Below are 21,559 nucleotides of genomic sequence, written 5' to 3'. Positions count from 1 at the left end.
TATAAAACAGTATGTAGGGTATGGTACCATTTTGGGGAGTGTGTATGTGAGAGAGAGGGAAAACCTGAAAGGATGCAAAATATTAAGCTCAGCTCTACGAGGTTGGATTACGTATGACTTCTGGTTTTTTTCCTTTTTTACTTTGCTGCATCTTCAGAATTTTTTAGCAGTTAGTATATATTACTTTTATTATCAGGGGGAAAAAAAGAGGTTATTTTTATTCTAAGAAAAAAGTAAACTGAGCTCCTGCTACCTGCAATGCTCAGCAGAGAACTCAGGGTTGGAACAAGACCCGGCCACTAGTCTTCAGAAGCTAATAGTGTGGATAACAGAGTGGGGAAAGAGACTGTGATTTGTACAAATATTCTGGTTCACTCTTGAGTACACCTTGATCATTACAGAGTCACCATCAAGGGATGTTCATGGAACATCCTGACATGCTTGACTCTAAAACCAACCTAGAGTTCTCGCTTCTGGATACCCCCTCCTCCTTGAATGGGCCCTCTGTCCACTGCACTTCCCTCCCATCAACATTCCTGGACGCCTGAGTCCAGTCAAAAAACACACTTATTCATCCCCTGTAATACACCAGTTACTGAGCTGGTTTCCTCCTTGGCTCCCTTGTGTGTCCACATATGTCTCTTTATCTCTGTTAACTAACAGGTTATTTCCTCTTCTTCAACCCTGCTCCCCACAATACTAGTCTTTCCACCTTCAGCATCAATCCTTCTATATGGACAGTGCTTGTCATTTTTCTTTCTACTTTGCATTTTCTCACTATTACATGTTCTTATGGGCTGAGGAGGAGCTCTCCTCAAAGGAACAAATTGGTCCTGGTCTCTTCGCTTTGTGCACAATTGTATAAAGTAAAAATGTCCCACGATTACTTATGCTTTGAATCTGCCTGCACTCTCCCACAGTTAGGGAAAACAGAGTATATCTCATTTATAACTGTATGGCCTGCAAATAAAGTTTCATTGTGCTCTGTGTTTTGTGAGATCTAAATATTTACACAAAGGCTTTTGCTTCAAAAGTTTGGTTTCCCTAGAACTTGCTACATGCATGGGTTCAGAGTTTACTGAAAAATCAGAGATCCAATATTTTCACTTTAGTTCTCTGCCATGATTAAAGTTTGCTTTTTTTCCTGTTGTGTCCTTCTTGGATTTAGTTAATTAGTTTTGTTTTACTTAAGGAGGTGTTAAAGACTACAGAGAGCCACGTGTTTTTTTCCACGTTTACATATCAGTTGCTCTTTAATTGTGAGTGTTTTGATATTGTTTATTTTTCATCATGTAATTCCTCAACTATTATCGTTAGATCTTAAGACTTTTTTGTATCCTGCTTTGTATAAAGGTCGACACCATTGCCCAAATGAGCTTGGACTACTCTCCAGTATCATAGTAAATGACAACCATATCAGATCAGGAGTAGACTATTTGAAAATTCTGGAGATACAATCAGAATATCACTTGCTGTCCAAGGCAAGTTTCAAACACCCTTACACATAAATAAGAGTTTGAGCAAAAATACCAATTACACTGCTTTTTATGCAGATCTTGGACAAATAACTTAAGTTCAGCATTTTAAGCTCTCGAAATTAGATGCCTCTATTGTGAAATGGAACTTCCAGTCTTGTGTTTTGCAGGGTTATTTGGGGACCTGATTTTGTGGACACTTGAGAAATATGAGATTGAACAAATGTTAAGCAGCAAGTTATGTTGTGGATTTACCAAGTGCTGATATCAGGGATTTCAGAAGGGTGCTAAGTGAGACAGGCTGCTCACCTAGAACTAACCTAAATGCCACAGAGCAGTGACACTCAGGAAACAGTGATGCCTGTTTCCTAGGTCCTCTTTTACCCTGGTCCTTCTTTCCCCACCTAGAAGAGAGACCTCATCATGTCACCCTTCATTTGCCTGAAGCATCTATTCAAGGAGAGGTCTAATGCCTCATTTCATTCAGAGATTACTTATGAGAAATTTTCCTGCTAAGTAATTAATTACCATCTTTGGATCTGTCTTTGTGTCCACTAGGACATTCTTTCTCAATCGCTTGTCCTATACTATGGAGGCCTGAACCAGACTCCAGGTACAGGACCAGCACCCACTCGTACTTCTTAGCCAAGAGCAAAAAATTTTCATGTTCTTAAATTCACGACTGTAGCTTAAAAGCACTGGGCACAGTATTTTGTTGCTTGCATTTTTTTATCCTGATTTGGTTAAGGAGGATCCTGCCCTGTGGGGCTCTTTTGTTGAAGGAGCCGCCCCATAAATAAAAGGAGGAAAGAAGCCAGCTGAGAGGAGGGAGGCCTGGAAAACATCGCTTGTATGAATCACACCTGACCTCCCTTCTTATTCCCTCTCCTGCTCTCCTCAGCCAAGCTGTTACTGCTCAGACCTGTATGTCTCCTCTGCATCCCAAGTATGAAATGTCAAAGGCAGCAGCCAAAGGCAGAGGTAGTCAGGTCACTATTTCACATTAGTTGCCACCAGTTCTGGTGTACTGACAATGAACGTGGGTGGGGTTTTTTTTAACCTCTGTAGCCTTTAACTTTCAGTACAGCATTAGGTCAAGTGGCTACCCAGGAGTAACTGAATGCTAGGTGGGTGAGATCTAACATCTTCGGAACCAGAGAGGGCATTGGGTATGAACAGGTAGAATATAGTATAGACTCCAAACTGTAATTGGATTTTTAGTTGATATTTTTCCAGAAAGACGTATTAACAGCTAGAGACTGTTTACTTCCTCGACATTTGAGACATTTGCCTAACACCCTAGTGGGGTCGTCCTAGTGGGGAAGTCAGTAACCATACAGAAGCCATGATCTCTAAAATAATTTTACCTGATAAATTTTCAACCTCTCTTCAAGTGTTTTTAAACTTAAGCTGCTGAACAGGAAAGATTGGCCTTCAGGGTATTTTTGTTTTTGTTTTTCCAAGTTTTTATTTAAATTCCAGTTAGTTAACACAGTATAATATTAGTTCCAGGTGTAGAATTTAGTGATTCATCACTTACTTACAATGTGTGGTGCTCATCACAACAAGCGCCCTCCTTATTACCATTCCCCCCCCCACACACACACACACATCCCCTCCAGTAACCCTCAGTTTGTTCTCTTTAGTTAAGAGTCTATTTTCTGGCTTGCCTCTCTCTCTCTTTTTGTTTTCCCCTATGTTCGTCTGTTTTGTTTAAATTCCATGTATGAGTGAAATCATACGGTATTTCTCTGACTGACTTATTTCACTTAGTATAGTACTCTCTAGCTCCATCCACGTCATTGCAAATGACAAGATTTCATTCTTTTTGATGGCTGAGTAATATTCCATTGTGTGTGTGTGTGTGTGTGTGTGTGTGTGTGTGTGTGTGTGTGTATCACATCTTCTTTATCCATTCATCATTTGATGGAATTTGGACTCTTTCCATAATTTGGCTCTTGTTGATAATGCTGCTGTAAACATCAGGGGGGCATGTATCCCTTCAAATCAGTATTTTTGTATCCTTTGGGTTAATACCTCCCTAGTAGTACAATTGCTGGATCCTAGGGTAGTTCTATTTTTAACAGTTTGAGGAACCTCTATACTGTTTTCCAGAGTGACTGCATCAGTTTGCATTCCCAACAACACTGAAAGAGGGTTCCCCTTTTTCTGCAGCCTCACCAGCACTTGTTGTTTCATGTGTTGTTAATTTTAGTCATTCTGATAGGCGTGAAGTGGTATGTCATTATAGTTTTGCTTTGTATGTCCCTGATGATAAGTCATGTTGAACATCTTTTCGTGTGTCTGTTAGCCATCTGTATGTCTTCTTTGGAAAAACGTCTGGTTTCAGAGTTTTTGTATTTCATCTTGATGCCATTTGACTTGGTAGAAAACAGTAAAGATAAGGTTTTGAGTAGGTACCAAGAAAGGCATAGAGGTCAGGACTTGAATACTTCATCACTGAATAATCAGTCATTTAAAGAAGTGTATCAGTATTTATCATGAGAGACTATTAAAATTTTACTTCATATAAAGCAAAACTGTAAGAAAGGAATTACTTTTTAGTTCTCTATTATTTCAGTGTCCTGATGGGTGAGTTAGGCCTGGAGTAGAATTATTACTGAAAAATCCATCCGTAAAAAAAAAAAAAAAAGTTTTGTTTATAAGTCAGTCTTTTAAAATTCAGACCAGGCCAGATTTCTTTTTTGTTATGTATTCTTTCCAACCCTACACTGAGTTTCTCCCTTTCTCCCAGTTGCCTAGCAGAGCCTTCTGCCAAGCGATGGGAAACCTGGATTTCACAGCAGCACAAACCTGGTGCCCTTTTCCCTAGCATTGCATTCCAGTAAAACCATATCAGAGTTTGACCTAGTTATTTCACACAGACAGCTGTTGCCAGGTCATTGAGGCTTTCCTCCAAATAAAGGACCATGGTCTTCTGTCACACAGGAAAGACGTGCACGCAGACCAGACTATCCTGGAGCTGCCAGCCAGCCTGTGTGGCTGAGCAAGGGCCATGCAAGGGAGAGTGCCCAGAGCGTCGTGCAGATGTGGGTCTTATTCCAGATCTCCTCCTTCAGACCTTCGATGAGTCCTGCTGGATGCCACCGAAGGCAACAGAATGTGGGCTACAGAGAACAAGTGGCTTTTGTATACTTTTCAGACATCTGTAATGATGACCAGGTTTTCATGACTAAATTCCACCCCAGTTCACCTCCCCCTTTGTCACTGCAAGGAAATTTTTCATTTTTTCCCCCTTCTGTGTAAAAGTTTCCTCTAGCAACTGCCCTGATTGTCACCAATAGTAACATCCTCATTGAAAGGAAGAGAAATCGGGGCACCTGGGTGGCTCTGTCAGTTAAGCGTCCGACTTCAGCTCAGGTCATGATCTCACGGCTTGTGGGTTTGAGCCTTGCATCATACTCTGTACTGACAGCTCAGAGCCTGGAGCCTGCTACGGAGTCTGTGTTTCCTTCTCTCTCTGCCCCTTCCACACTCATACTCTGTCTCTCTCCCTCAAGAATAAACATTTAAAAAATTAAAAAAAAAAAAAAAAAGAGAAATGGAAGGAGCCTGAAGGACTTTGTGGCTGAATTGAAAAAGACAGGGCTTAGCATTTTTGTATAGCTTTAAATACTCTTCAAGTTTATGGGTGTTAATTTGTGATTGGAATCCTTGGTTAAACGGCACTGTGATGGGGGGTGTTCTGAGTTAGGCCAGCAGCATGCACTCCACAGGTGAAGGAACCTGCTAAATGGGATACGTTTTGAATACTAGCAAGAAACCTGCCCCCACTCCATGGTGGAAAAGACAGGAATGACAAGTATCAGGCTGTATACCCTCAGCAAAAGATCTGTCTTTTCAAAAGTGTGAAGTAAAGGAGGAAGGAGTGCTGGTAAAATTAGGTGATTTTTTTTATTAATTGATGGTAAATGCAGAGAAGAATTAATCGCATCTAATGATTAAGTGTTTCCACCAAAGGACTGCAAAATGCAATCTCCCCATGAGTTTTTAATGGAGAAAGAAGTTAAAAATTTTTAAATATTACCTATCAGTTAAAAAGTAGTCTGATTCTTAAACAACAGCAACAAAATTCACATGAGCATCCTGACAAGCTGTGTGAGAAACACAAACCCAAGTCTTTGCTTAGAGCAAATTAAAATAATTCTATCCAAATCCACATGGTAATAAAAGTTGTTCGACTCTAGTAGGTCCAAGTTCTGCCATTATTTCTTTGTTTTTAAGCCATAAAGCTTTTATGCTCTGAACTAAAGGCTTATTTATTTATCGTTGCTGCCAGGGTCATTTATTTGTTTTGTTTGGTAGGAGTGAAGGGGTATCTTCTGTGGATTCAGGAACATATACCAACAACCATTGTAGCTTTTGTGTTTATCAAAACACAAAATGTGTTTATGCATCATCTGGCATATGTTTAGGGTTATAAAGTGGTACCTTCCTAAAGTGGTGAGGTCCAGAGAGAAGCCATGAAAATATGGCTTAGGAAGGATGGGATTTTCATAAATAGTGCTTTGTCTTAGATTTTTCTTCTTGCTAAATGAACCTCCATACTTCAGATAGGCACCTCTGGTTATTGTGTTTATTTGCAAACATTCTCCTTTGCTGTTCGAGGAGGGAATAATTCTGAGATGATTGTGTTTACATACATAATACTGATAGTTCCCCATGTGTTTGTAGAATAATCATAAACTGCTTAATTCAAGGACTTCTTTCACCCAGAACAAACTGTGCTCGCAAAGATCATGGTGACCGCGACCTCTTAGTTAAGTAACTAGCAGTGCATTTCTTTTTCTCACTAAGCACGATGATGTATCTATTAAAGGTAGAAAATAAACACTTATAATTGACACTTTGAAAAAATTATATTAAAATTTGTTTTCCTACACAGGAAGAATTTAATGGAAAACCCGACTCCCTCTTTTTTAATGACGGTCAGCGAAGAATCGACTTTGTTCTAGTGTATGAAGATGAAAGTAGAAAAGAAACCAATAAAAAGGGTTCAAATGAAAAACAAAGGGTAAGTTTTTTGTGTGTGCTATTTTCCGTTTTATTTCTTATAATATCGTGAAATGAAAAAAAAAGTGCTATTTTTATGTAAGCAATAAAGTGAAACCGGTATTTGAAATATGATATACCAAACATACTTTCATATTTTCTCTGCTCATCATTCCCTCAAGGCATGTTAACGGATATATATATTTTTTAATTTGAAGCAGAAACTTCCTCAGGCTCTTAACCTCAGTTGGTTTCACAGCCAAAGGCAGACTTTATTCCAAGGAATTGGATTTTCTATCTGTAGAAGAGATTTACATTAAAATCATACTTGGCTATTTGCAACTAGGTTGGGAAGGGACGCTGATGATTAGTGATGACAGCCAGTGTAGTAACCACTAGCCTTCAGTGTGCTCTCACTCATGGATGCTGGGTGCCTTTTGCATGCATTGTCTCACTTAATTTTTACATAACCTACGAGGTGCCTTCTGTTATCGTACCATTGTAGATGACCGAGTTGACCCTTAGGTTACAATGATTGCCCAAGGTCACCAACAAATAGTGGAGCCATGGTTCAAATTCTTGTCTTGAATTTAGAACCTGTGCTAGTCACCTCTTCCATTTTCTATCACTTCCTTTTTCTTCCTTTTCATCCGTTGCCATTCAAGCTGCTCCTCCTTCCCTTTCCTCTTCTTCAAGTTTTCTTAAGTAACAAGACTATTTTTATCTTGAGATATTAAACCATTTAGTAGCCTAGGCTTATAACATACCTGGATCTCCTTTACCTGAACCCAAACTGTATTAAGCTGAAACAGGACAAAAAGAAGAGAGCATACATAGGTCACTTTTCCCCACTTTGAAAACAACTCCCTCATTCTTTGTTTGTTTTTCTCACATCTATGGTATTCATATACAGAGCTTAAATTATTCTCTCTGGACTTTCTCTCTGAAATACATCATTCTTAAGTCTATTGATGTCTGCTCATTATTTCAAACCAGCTGATGAAACCTGCTTAAAACGAAGCAATCATGCCTGTTTTCGTGTGTTTATTTTGGAAGGGGTAAGTTTCGTGTTTTGCATTCACATGGTATCACAGAGTAAACGCAGGCACTGGAACTTAACATTCACATTCTAATTCTGCCACTCCAATTATTTGGAGTAATTCTAGCTGATATGATAAACTAGTTCTGAATTACAATGTCTTAACATAATAAAAGTTTACTTATTTCTCATGTCAAATCAGATGTAGCATCCCTGTTTGGCAATATGGGTTTAGGGGTACGGGTAAGGCTTGGTCCCTTGCAGTCATTCAGGGACCCAGGCTGACACAGAAGCTTTGCCATATTCAACAGGTAGTTTCTAAAATCATCCTAGGAATCAACATAAATAATAATTTAAGAGAGAGGATGGAGAGGATGTGCTTCGTTACCACTTTGGCCTGGAAATGACGTCAATTTTGCTACATTCTATTGGTCCGAACTCTGGAAAATGGAAAATGTATTTTCTGGCTGGACAGCCATTTCTCTGTAGGAACTCCACATTGTAGAAGTGGAACATGAATCTTTGGTGGGCAGCAGGCTAGTCTTGGCCATACCTATTAACTGGCTATATGACTTGAATGAATTTTCTGGTCAGTATCATACTCATTATCATTTTTGAGATGATATTATTTTTACATTTTGACATCTTTTAAAATCAGGGTATGTCTTACAAATGGCATATCATAATTTCATTGGCTGAATTTTTCTTATGGATATGTAAAATATTGGTTCATCACACACTAATGGCAACTTAGATTCAGGGAATGGGAATTCCAATACCTAGTCCATAGGCTTATGGTAAGGATTAAGTAAAATATTATGTAGAAATGTGATATAAATTGTTAGCACATATTAAATCATATTAGGTAATAGTAATTCCTATGCCCTTACTCTTATTTCCGGCTTTCTTAAAACAGTGTGCTAGCATGAAAAGGCATGACTCCTCTTTTGGTATTATATGATTTCATCACTAGAGGAATGTAGCTTAGAGTGTTTTATCATTTTCCTGTGGACACTAAGATATATTGTGTGCAGTCATAGTCACCGTCATCAAATATTCATTAAGCACCCCTATGCCAGTGGAACTGCACTAAGCACTATGTAAAGTAAGTTAAACAAATCTAATCCATTAAAGTGTAAAGGAAACAGTTCTGGTTTTAGACAAGAGCTTCACTGCCATGGTGAAGGGGCCCTAGAGCTGCTTACATTATTAATAAGTGCTGCATTTGCTTTACCCAGAAATAGGTCCCAGGGTAACTCTCATAAATCAGGAGAAAAAAAGTCATTAGTTTGGCAGTCTCTGAACTCATGGATAGATGTACCATGATGTTGGTTTTTCTAACCCGTGCTTTGAAGTGCTTTGAGACCGTGTTTGTACATATTCCTTAGACTCCACCAGAATTTAAAGCTCAGCTTTGGAATCACATTTTTATTAATCAGAAACACATTTGTGAGTTCTATCATACCCTCTGTCAGGCCTTATTCAGGATTTAGGACTCCACCAAGGAAAGGCAATTCCAAAATCCTGTTTTCTTTGAGAGAAAAAAAAAATTATGTGTAAATCATACTGATTTCCTAAAGCAACACCAAGGTTGACTTTGTCAGTGGCTGATCTAAAGAGTATTGTTAAATACTTTTCTAGAAATGGAGAAAGAAGTAATAGGGCCACAAAACATAGAGGAGTAAAAGGCTACATCTTCCCATGAACAGAAGAGAAAATATTTTTTCTAGCTAAATCTCCAAATAGCATGTCACTTTGTCCCTTTATATTAGTGAAAATACCTCAGGAACTTCACACCTTCCTTTAAAAAGTACAAATCAGGGCACCTTGGGTGGCTCAGTGGGTGAAGCGCCTGACTTTGGCTCAGGTCATGATCTCATGGTTTGTGAGTTCGAGCCCCATGTAGGGCTCTGCTCTGACAGCTCAGAGCCTGGATCCTGCTTCAGATTCTGTGTCTCTCTTTCTACCATCTCTTTCCTGCTTGCACTCTGTCTCTGTCTCTCTCTCAAAAATAAATAAACATTAAAAATATTTTTAAATAAGATAAAAAGTGTTAATCATTTAGATTAGGCATGGGGAATGATTATAAGTTGTTTCAATAATGCATGCCCATTTAGCCTACACTATCCTGGGCACTGAGTCAGTTTGAATGGTTTTTGTTTTTGTTTTTTGTTTTTCTGCAAGAACTCAAAATGTCTTAAATGCTAAAGGAAATAATTTTCTCACTTAAGAAATAGCCCTCCATAAAAGCATCTGGGCACCTGGGCAGCTCAGTCAGTTAAGCATCTGAATCTTGATTTCAGCTCAGGTCATGATCTCACTGTCATGAAATCAAGGCCCAAGTCAGGCTTTAAGACAGAGCATGGAGCCCACTTAGGATTCTCTCTCTCCCTCTCCCGCTGCCCATTCCCCATGTGCGTGTGTGTTCTCTCTCTTAAAAAAAAAAAAGTGTAGCCTAGAGGTAAAACCATTTCTGGGTTGGATAATTTATTGACTTAAAGAGGTCGTCAGGAATTGAACTCATAACATCCTTTGCCCTGCCAGCCTCATTATGTTTCTGTTCTTAAACTGACTTCACTTGGTTACAAGATGGCTCTTGTACTCAAGGCATCTGGAGGTGAGAAGAGGGAATGCCCTTTTTTAAGGGGGAAGAAAACTCCCCTAGAAGGGCCCTAAGCAGACTTGCCTTCACAGTTCATGGTCTGTCACAGTCTGTTCCAAAACTTCTTGTTGGCAAGACAATGGAATTACTTCTTCCCATCATTACCACAGACACATGAAGATTAGCCTTTCATCTTTTAAATTGCCTGATCACCCAATACCTGGAAAACCATCAGGCTTTTCTTAGCAGTGAAGAAGGGGGAAGTGACTGACTGTTCAGTAGGTAGCCAGCAGCGTGTGGCATAGTACATGATTAGTGATATCTAAATATGTTCCATGTACATTATGAAGAGCAGAGATGTTCTAAATAAAACAAGTTTCTATATTTTTCTCCAACGCCTTCTGCTTAGTTTTGTTAGCAATGCTTCTTCCACTTCCTTTTGCTAGAACTGCGAACAAGTGGCAGAATCGATCTATTTTGAATTGTGTTTCATATGACCCTTGACCTCCCTTCCAACATATGAGTTTATGACCAAGTAAAGGTAGAATTCAGGGGATGGTAAAGAGGGTGGAGGGGTCTAGGTAGCATAAAGACCATATAAGCAATCCTGACTAAGTGTTTTATTCATTTAATTTTTTATCTGCACAAGCCATTCCTAAAAGTTAACAGAAAATTCATTTCCTTGAAGTTAGATGAGAATTTTTGTATGGAAATGTAAATTTGTATTTCATATCTGACTTTAAGAATTCTTTAGTATGCAGCAGAAGAATCTGGCCGGTGGACGCCATAGAATGTGAGGTTTTTGAGAAATGAGCAATCGAACTAAATTGTATCCAAACTTTCAAATAATGTGAGACAGCTAACTAATTGGTTCCAGATCCTGTGAGCTTTTTAAAACTGTTATCCATTGTTTTAGATGAGTTATCATGAGGCTGGAAATGTTTGCCTAGAAGCCGGAAGAGATCTCTTTGGACATGTTTCAAAGTTCATCAAAAAGTTCTACTACAGTGAACACATTATATCTCTCCATTTACTGAGGTTTTATACATTTTTTTAAGTTTTTTTTTTTTTAATGTTTATTTATTTTTGAGAGAGAGAGACAGAACATTAGCTGGAGAGAAGCAGAGAGAGAGAGTGGGAGACACAGAATCTGAAGCAGGCTCCAGGCTCTGAGCTGTCAGAGCCCGACGCGGAGCTCAAAGTCACAAACAGTGAGATCATGACCTGAGCTGAAGTCGGACGCTTAACCGACTGAGCCACCCAGGCACCCCTGAGGTCTTATATTTTTTAGTAAACTTTTATAACAGTGTCCATGAAGATCTTGTCCATTTTTATTTTTAATTTCAGGTGTACAATTTAGTGATTCAAGACTTAGATACCACACCTGGTGCTCATCACAATAATTATAATCCTTAATCCCCATCACCTATTTAACCCATCCCACTCTCCTCCCCTCTGGTAACCATCAGTTTGTTCTCTGTAGTTAAGAGTCTCTTTCTTGGTTTGTCTCTCTCTTTTTGCCCCTATGATCATTTGTCTTGTTTTTTAAGTTCCACATATGAATGAAATCGTATGGTATTTATCTTTCCCTGATCTTGTACATTTTTACTATTCTTTTTTTAAAAAAATGTAATGTTTATTTTTGCAGACAGAGGATGAGTGGGAGAGGGGCAGAGAGAGAGGGAGACCCAGAATCTGAAGCAGGCTCCAGGCTCTGAGCTGTCAGCACAAAGCCTGATGCGGGGCTCAAACCCACAAACCATGAGATCATGACCTGTGCTGAAGTCAGACGCTTAACCTACTGAACCACCCAGGCACTCCTTAACTATTTTTATTTTAAAATTTTGTTGTTATTGTCAGAAGCACTTTAAATTGTGGTTTGTGATTTATTGTGTATAAAGTCCATTGGTTTTCATAAGTTCTACCAAGAAAACTTGATAAACTCTCTTTAGTTCTAATAATTTGCAATGGATCTTTTAAGTGAAAAAGACTACATTATCTATGAATGATGAGAGTTTTGCTCTACCTTTGCCATCTTTATACTTCTTTCCTTTCCTTGTCTAGGTGCAATGGCTAAGACCTCTTGAATAAAACCAGGAACACATAGTAGTCACTATTATAGGGTTCCTGATTTTAATGGGAATGTTTCTAAAGTTTCCCCCATTAAATATCACAACTGCTATCAAATTTTGGCAGTTTTCCTTCAAAAAAGTTAAAGGAGTCGCCTTCTAGTCCTAGATTGCTAGGAGTTTTATAACTGGATTTTAAATTTTATCAAATGCTTTCTTTTGTATCTATTGAGGGATCACATGGCTTGACTCTTCATTAAGTCTTATGTGCATTAAATATATGGTCATTTGTGGCCAATAGATGATAACAGTATAAATAACTCAAAAATCATTTATTATTGACTTCAGCTGGCAATGTATGGTTTTCCCAGTCATTAGCTCCTTACTTAGGCTAATATTACATTAACATAGTTTATTTATAATTTGTTATAAAGTATTTGAGGTCACTTACAGAAATAATATCAAGAATGAAAAGTAATTAGATGAGAAACACAGAGTGACAAATGTAAAGTCCAAGAAAATAAAATGAAGCCAGGTGTCAGAGTAATAAAGTGACTTTTTAAGTAACCATAGGTCCTGTTCAGAAGTTAGTGTTGAGCTATAAATTTGCCTCTGAGTTTCCTAGTAGCCAAAGAAAATGGGAGATGTTATTAATAATATAGTCTAATGTCTTAACACAATAAAAATAAAACTGTCCAAAAGAAACATAATGTTTTGATAATCTCCCAGAAAGAAATTTATTCCATGGAGCCCCGTAAAAGGGAAGCCATGATTGACTAGACTTAACATTGGCCTATCTTCTCCAAATTGAAGAACCAAAGGGATGGCAGAAGGGGATTATGAAGAATCAGAACAGTATAAAATAATTCCTGGAAATGACATGTTCACCGCAGATAGTCCATGAATTGGAAACCTGAGGCTCATCTTAGGATAGGTTAAGAAGAAATGATGGGTAACCATTGTTGGCTGGTTTTACCTTCCCAGATAACTTTTGGTAAGTGTCCTCTCTTCTATTGTAGGGAGCAAAATCAGGTTTGGCTTCAACTCGTTAGCATTTTAGACTAAGGTAGGGAGCCCTTTGTATTTTTATCTCCTTTCTTTACACCCTCCTTGCTTATACTAGGATTGCAGGTTAAAAGGAATAAAGTAAACTAGAATCAGCAGTTTCCCATCACAGCTACAAAATGTGTCGCCTGGTATAAGCGTGTTTGGTTTTATTTTTGAGTACTCAGCGTAAGAGCAATGAACCCAAATCTTCTTATTCCCAAAATGGGAAGTGTCCTTGGGCCCAGACTGTCCTTAGAACAGACAAACAAAAAGGACCCTGGAATCCTAATAAGTAAAACCTGATTCTTCCATTTCATCTCACAAAGATGTGGAGAACAGAAAATCCTTTCCTTTCCCTGCCTGGTCCTTCTGAGATCTGGCCTTAGGTTTGAAGGAAGAAGCTGTCATTTGCCCTGTCCCAAACATACACATGTGTCTCACTTTTTAAAAGGTATAAGATGGGGAAAAAGAACTATGCTGAATTTTCGTAAGGATTAGTCTTGAAAGGGCTAAATCATCACAGAAGAATAGCTGCTGTATATACATAGAGAAGGCGTGTTTTAAAAGCAGTGTTTCTTAATTTTGTCTGAGAAGAGGCACTTGTTTTGCTCCTTGAAAGTAGATTGTTCAGACAGCATTGTGTACCTACTGAGTCAGAATCTCCAGGAGAAGAGCCCAAAAAATCTGCATTTGAAGCCAGTGCTCCAAGTTGTTTGTATAAGTAAGTACATTTGGAAAACCTTGCACTAAAATGTTTACAGTAGTTATCTCAGCAGTGAGATGTTATTAGATGATAGTTTTCCCCTTCTCAGAAAATTTCTGTTTTCTAAGTTACCCACAAAGAGCATTTGTCTTTTATAATTACACCTAAAATGTTAATTTATAAAGAAAATTTGAAGTGAATTTCAGCTAAATATTTGCTTCTATTCCATGCTTATTATTTAGAATGCTCATCTTTTTTCTGTCCCCTAGAGAATACACACTACCTACTTGAGTAAATTCCTCATCAGATCAGTCCACTCACATTAAATATTTTATCACCAACATGTGAACTTAAATTAAATTCCAATTAAATAATTTATTCCACTTACCAAACCTTGAGCACATGATATATAACTAATAAATAGCGTTTAGAGTAATTAGACAGTAATTTTTTTTGTACAAATTAAGTACCTTTAACTTATTCCTCATTCATCTTTGTAGGCTTAACCAAGATTGGCAAGTTGAAAAATACTCTGACAGCATCATCAGTACTTTGCCTAACAAAGCTGTAAGAATATGTGAAATTAATCTATGCATGTGTTTCATTAATCCCAACTGATTTGCGCTTTATTATCATTACAGTGTGTTCAGTAATTTCACTTTGTAGGCATTACAACCCCTATTTTTTTATCCTGAAAAAGCTGGGTGACATAAAGAAAATAGTAGATTGGTGTTTACAATCAGTATTATTGCTGTGTAATTCACAAGCCAGTCTTCCCCACAATGACTTTATTAAGCCAAATGAGATGTGTAATCTAAGGTGCTTAGGGACAGAAAGCTTCCTTAATTATGCCCGTCTGTCCTTTGTGATTTTGATTGCTTTTATTCTTCATTTCTCTGACAGCTGTATTAACCTCTCAAAAGAGATACGAATAAAATTCCAGTTTCTGGGGTGGAATAGAGGTTCTTATCCCCCAGCATCATTCTCCACCAATAGTAATAGAATCACATCCATCTTTTTCATGATGTACACAGATCCTCAATGATTACAGTCATTTTGGCTTTACTAGAAGTAGGTTAAAAAAAAAAAAAAAAAAAAGATCCAGGTTACAATGCCGCTGAGTTTGTTCCCCTAGAGACAGAAGAATTTATCGCACAGTCTGAAGTATGACTGGGCATTTTTCAGAGCCAAAAGAGTCTAGTTTGGTTATTTTGTGCTGCTAAATACAAACCGTAGACTATAGAGCATGGCACATAGTTGAGGTTCACATATGTAAGGCTTTCCAACAAGGCACATAGATCACTTTTTGTTAGAAATTGTGTGACCTTATATTTCACTTTTTCAACAAGTATTTATTGGACAATGGCCATGTCAGGCAGTATGCAATATTAACTTTCTTTCATTTTAACATGGAGGACAGCGCTACCTTAATTTTTTTTAAATGTCAAGAATGCTGTTACTTATCTAAGTGTGAATTCTATGGAGAAGCAAAGATGATGATTTTATATTAAACAGATGTAAGCAATCTTAAGTAGTCTTTTCCTGATATGTGCCCGTTTGACAAATACTGTGCATATGCTAATTTACTTTAGCTACCTGACAAACCCAGAAAACTGGTTTGATCAATTTTTAAAATATTCCACTAGTTCTTTGTGAATTGCCTTGCCAAAGGAAAATAACAAGAACTGTCTTATTAAAGTAACTCCAAGGTGATAGATTAACATGTTTAAGCAAATAAAAATGTCCTATCCTTGATTCAGCTGTTTAAGTATTTATAGTGAGTGGTAAAATAGAGGGCATTATAAACCAACTCCAAGGTCTACCAATTATCTTGAGAGAAATCAGGTAAATATCTCAGGAGTTCTTTGTAAAGAACTAGATAAAAACTAAAATAGGATAAATTAGTACAACCTTTCTGGAGGGCAGTATGGCAATACATATTAAAGAACTTAAAATTGCATGCGTTCTTTGATTTAACAATTCTGCTTCTAGGACTTTATCCCAAGGAAATAATAATGGATGCACAAAGACTGTTCTACAGTGATTTTCATAATAGTGAAAATTAGGAACAACCTAAATATCCACCAATTTGAGATTTGTTAAATAAATTACAGTACATCTCTCCAAGAGAATATTACCAAGCCATTAAAATGAGACTGAAGAAAAGTATTTCTAAGGTTTTCTGCATCTATAATATTCACATGTGCTGTATACTCTTATCAGTGACCTCCCTTATTATACACAGAAATGAGGGAAAAGCAAGGAGGTGTAAAGATGTATTCACAACTTTCAGAGAGTGAAGAGGACATTCCCTCCCTCCCTCCCTCCCTCCCTCCCTCCCTCCCTCCCTCCCTCCCTCCCTCCCTCTCTCTCTCTCTCTCTCTCTCTCTCTCTCTCTCTCTCTCTCTCGCACATATACACATTCACCAGATATCAGAAAAGGTAGTCTGAGGACCGGATGACCAAGCAATACAGGAGAGTCAAGAAGAGGGCTGAGTAATTCAACATTAAGGTCCATTTCTTGGAGTTCCAGTAAAACAATGTTATTGGGGGGTCACTGGTGCACACAGTGTGGAGGCCAAGTGGATTGAGGTTAACTAGTTTTGTTTAGATATTAGGCATTAAAAAAGAGAGATGGACCTCTAAAGCCTGCAGGGGAAAGAGAGTTTTATTATTTATTTATTTATTTATTTATTTATTTATTTATTTATTTAATGAAATAAGGGAAGTTGAACAAATTTAAAGGCAGAAAAAGAGGATATGGCTAACATGTCTGTAAGGTTTATTATGGGTCAAGCATGATGCTGAGGACTGTTTACTCATGATCATATTCAATCCTTAAAGAAACATGAGATAAAGCTATTTCTTGTCCAATTTTTGAAATGAAGCCACTGATACTGGTATGATTTAGGTTATTTGTCCAATGTCACAGAATCTGGGTTTGAATTTTGACTCTGCATCTAACCATTATGCCATTATTTTCCAAATGGAAAACCAAATTGGCAGGAGCTAAAGGGGCGATTTGGTAGAGTAAAATCTGAGAGGAGAGAGTCCCATGAAGCCATTAAGGAGTTGTAGCATCAATTTAGGAATTCCATAGAGGAGGAGACATGTCTTCTGCAGTTCAGCATGTCACCACAGTCATGGTGATACAGCTGATACAACCAAGACAGGAGTGGTTTGTGTTTGGTATGTTGGATGACAGAACCGCCCTTCTGTGAGGTTGGTTCATTTCCAGTTCTCTAAACCATCCCCCTTTGTCATCTAATAATTCAGACTCCAAGGTATCTGGAAATCACTTGATACTCTGGATGTCCCTGAGCTATCTTGTGCTAGCACACTCCAGAATTAAACTGTATCTCTTCTTTGTTATACTCTATAATAATTGTAAGTAAAAGTTCGTGGAACATTTTGCGGGGGCTCAGGAAAGGGGAGCTCGGTTGCTACAGTCAGTAGCAACTCAGTCCATTCCTGTATAATAGGCAGCCATCGATCCACCATCCACTCAATTTATTCATTCATCAGGCATTTATTGCAGGTTTTTTATAGGTCTGTTCTAAGTGCTGAGGATCTCAAGATTAAAAGACACATCTCTAGAGGCAGGGATGGTAATCGAAGAGTAGGTAGGGCCATGGAAGGATTTAATATTCTTAAGGATGGGAAACGCTTAAAGTGTTTGTTGGCTGAGGAGTAAGAGCAATGAAGAGGAAAGAATAAACAGAAAGAAGATACTGCTGAAAGCTCAAAAGAAGATAGGAAAAGGATGTAGTCTTGTTACTGCAGGGGAGATGGCAGCTAGCTATTGATAGGTAGAAGGGAAGACACTAGCAGGGGTTCACGTGAGTGGCTGCCATTTTCTCTGCAAAGAAGGAGGCAGGGTCACTTGCAGAGTGTGCAAGTCTAGAGTTAGGCGTGGAGTGTGAGGATTACCTTGAAAGTTTGGAACAGCTGCCTGGTGGATGAGTAGGGGCCAGGAAGGAGTGGACCTAACTGTAGTGGTAACTGTGAATTTGTAAGAACGCCAGTTAACACAGTTAGGTGATTTCGTAATGCCAGCACTTATTAAAATAGCCATTTAGTCACCAGAGAAGTCCCTCTTTTGACGGATTCTCCTGCTCTTCTAACTAGAAAGACATTTGTCTACAAGAGTGAATATCTTTGGGCCTGAGCCTTCACATTGTAACTAACTGAAATTTTTCCTGACTGACTTCTAAAGGATACAGAAGACACAGTCATGGATCCTGTTAATGAGACAGTCTGGGTTGCCCTTTGTACAGCTTCAGGATGAGTCATCTTCCCTGAAGGAGAAGAAGTCAGAGTGTCTGGTCTACTCAGAATACCCACCCCCTCCCCTGTACAGTGATTTAGGTTTTAGGCTAACAAGTTTTCCCTAGTTATGGTTACTGTATCCATCAGGATTCTGCTGGCAAGTAACAGAAATGAGCTCTAACTTAAGCAGACAATGAGTTCTTCCGAAGAATGTTAGGGAGCTCACAGGTTCTTCTGAAGGGTTAGATAAATAAGCTTGGAAACCAGGTATTCAGGAGCAGCACTGACCGGCAATGATGCCCACAATCTGCCATAACCTCTACTTCTGTTCTCTCTGGGACCGGCATTCACTCTCCCAATACCCAGCAAGATGAGTTCTGCTTGGCCCAGCTTCTTTGTGTTGCCAGCTTCAGAGTGAGAGTCTGGAGTGCTTGGTCTGATGGACAAGGCCTAGCTCATATGCAAATAGCTGAACTTCACAGGAGACCAGGAAGGAGAGTGTCTGAGTTTTTATCTACTCTAGTGGACATGGGCTCTGGGGAGAGTTGAAATGTTGGGTGGCCATAAAGAACAACAAATGCCCATCACAGTATCATGAAACACATGAAGAAATGTTTCAGCCCTTCCATATTGGAAGGTCTTAGGTCACTGGGTGCTGGTTTCTCTATAGTCCCCCTATAGCAAACTATTTTAGATTCTTCTTTTACTCTTCAGTACTTTACAGGATGCCTCTCAGGAGTGTTTGTAGAATGAATTAAGAAGCATTTGTTGAATATGTTCTTTCAACAAGCATGTATGGAGCAAATACTCTGTGGCAAGCACTATGTTGAACATTGTTTACAGGATCGAAGAATGCTTTTAAGCAATAGTAAAGAAAGGTGCAGTCAGGTACAAGGACTGGACCACCATGCCAGAATGAAAATGTGGGTTAGGATCTAGACTGAAGAATACTGCTTAGGTAGAAGCAGGATGAGTCTGAAGGAGCTTCCCAAGTTGAAGCTGGGGATATGGTAGGTCAGGTCGCTTGTTCATATTTAGGGAAGTTGGTAGCACTTGATGGTTTTTCTCTAAGTGACCATTGCACGCTCAAATTGTAACAAGCAATTAAAAGTATTACATTTGGAAAGCCCTTAGACCAGTCTCTGCCATGTTGTAAGTACTGTATAACCATTTATTAAATAAGTAAAAATTAAAGCAATGTTCTGTTTCCATACTTTCACAAAATATGTTAGGATTCCACTTGGACTCAAATTTAGCCAAATACTAGGTATATTTTTTTCACCTTTGGTCTTTGTCATACAGCACCCTCTCCTTTCTATTTATTAGCCACTTTCCATGTTCTAGGCACTTTGATAGCACAGCAGCTCAGCCACTGCTCTGCCCCTTCACAATCGGCAAGTTGTGAACAGTGCTCCCTGGGCAAAGTCGCCTGGCTGCTGGATTACCAAGGCCATGATCCACTAATTCCCCTATCTTGTTAACTGCTGAAATCAAAAAATGTCTATTTTTAAAATTTTTTCTTAACGTTTATTAATTGAGAGACTGAGAGAGACAACATGAGCAGGGAAGAGGCAGAGAGAGAGGATGACTCAGAATCGGAAGCAGGCTCTAGGCTCTGAGCTGTCAGCACAGAGCCTGACGCGGGGCTCGAACTCACAAACCATGAGATCATGACCTGAAGTTGGACACTTAACCTGCTGAGCCACCCCTAAGAAATATCTATTTTTTTTTTAATCTAGCTTTTTCAGTTGTCTTAGGTGGGAGCATTGGTCCAATTAACTTTCTGTGATGACTAGAAATGTTAATTCTAGTATATGTGTTTTGAGTGGTTTGAATCATACAATCCTCATGAGACCCTCAAAAGGAAGAGTGAGGTTTTTTTCTCCATTCTAAAGAGGAGGAAAATGAGGCACAGAGAGTTGGTTTCCTGCCAAGGGTCAAGGAGCTGATAAGTAATGGCACCAGGATTTGAACACAGGCAGTCTGCTTTCAGGGTTTGTATGCTTCACCCCATCTTCACTCATTTTCCTGCTTTCATGAAGCAGTATAGCTGTGTCATCCTCACAAGTGTTCTTTTAAAAGGTTAAACAAGTCTCTACCTCGACATGATTTCCTTACAGCTTAGGACACTGCTTGACAAAAGCCTAGCCAGGTACAATTTAATATCAACAAATACAGTATATTCTGCGTCTTTTCAAATAGCTGTGTAACGTGGATGGAGCTGTTATCGATGAATTAGTTCCCAACTTTTGTAGATTTAGAGGACTGTATCTTCATGTGCATTTCAGTCTTGCAGAGAAACATTCCTTTGAATTTTGTCAAATTTGTTTGTGTTATTTTATTGAATTTGTTCAAGGCATGTAGAGATGAAATATACATATCCAGAAATTGGACCATTTGAATGTCTGATATGTCTAGAATGTCAGATCTGGGCTAACTGGTAAATAACACCAGTGAATGGGACTCAAACTCCATTTGTGTGCCAAAACGCTTATAAGTTAAAAAAAAAAAAAAAAAAAAAGTTTCTGGAATTGTGCTGAAGCCACAGACTTTTATGCATCCCAAATAGCCAGAAATCCATGGAGACAACCAGGGCCTTCCAGAGTGATAAGTGAGTCTAAGTATACTCTGTGGCATTTCACCTTGGAATCTAATACCCACAAATCACCAACAGCCAGAGCACCTTCATTGCTTATGTGCCATTTTGAGCAGATAGATCTCTTTCTCAGATACAAACTGGTTTTGTTTTTTTCTTCTTTGTAAATTTATTTTGAGAGAGAGTGCATGCATGCATGCGCAAGCTGAGGAGGGGCAGAGAGAGAAAGAGAGAATCCCTACCAGGTGCCACGCTGTCAGTGTAGAAACCGATGCCAGACTCAATTCCACGAACCCTGAGATCATGACCTGAATTGAAATCAAGAGTCCAGCACTCAACCAGCTGAGCCACCCAGGCACCCCTGGTTTTGTTTTTCTTAAAAAAGACTTTTTCTGCCCTTGGTAAAACTAAAGGGCCTAACATAGTTTCCAATTTCTTTTGACAGAGAAAAAGAAGAGCATATGAATCTAACCTCATCTGTGGTGGCCTGCAGTTAGAAGCGACAAGATCGGTAAGTGTTGGACCCTTCCCAATCTTTGGCTGACTTTTGCTCTTGGGAACCTGCGTGTCTTTTGCATTTGAAACTTGCAACTCCAGCCAGGCCCTAGTTGTAGGCTGGGACAGAGAGTCTGTTAAAATCTGCATTATAGAAGGTGTGTTTGTTTCTGATCAAAGTCAGCACATCTTTTTTAATAGCCAAAGAATGTAATACTGAATGCATGTATAAGTGATTGTTTTCTTCTTTT

At 38.7% G+C, this 21,559-nt stretch overlaps 1 protein-coding gene across 2 annotated transcripts in view; it reads left to right on the top strand.

Annotated features, from left to right (window-relative positions):
* The window catches only part of ANO6 (anoctamin 6), a 194,880-nt gene that overhangs the window by 105,648 nt on the left and 67,673 nt on the right, over window positions 1–21,559 (top strand). For both annotated transcript variants that reach the window (XM_019419111.2, XM_019419112.2), the window contains 2 exons: window positions 6,382–6,510; window positions 21,259–21,324. In XM_019419111.2, the coding sequence (XP_019274656.2) occupies window positions 6,382–6,510; window positions 21,259–21,324 (195 nt within the window). The remainder of the gene's footprint in view (window positions 1–6,381; window positions 6,511–21,258; window positions 21,325–21,559) is intronic.

This window comes from Panthera pardus, unplaced genomic scaffold, assembly GCF_024362965.1.
Source record: "Panthera pardus isolate Hobbes unplaced genomic scaffold, ASM2436296v1 HiC_scaffold_6, whole genome shotgun sequence".
In the NCBI taxonomy this organism is placed as follows: domain Eukaryota; kingdom Metazoa; phylum Chordata; class Mammalia; order Carnivora; family Felidae; genus Panthera; species Panthera pardus.
Note: the sequence above shows the minus strand (reverse complement) of the source record. Positions and strands in the feature narration are given on the sequence as shown.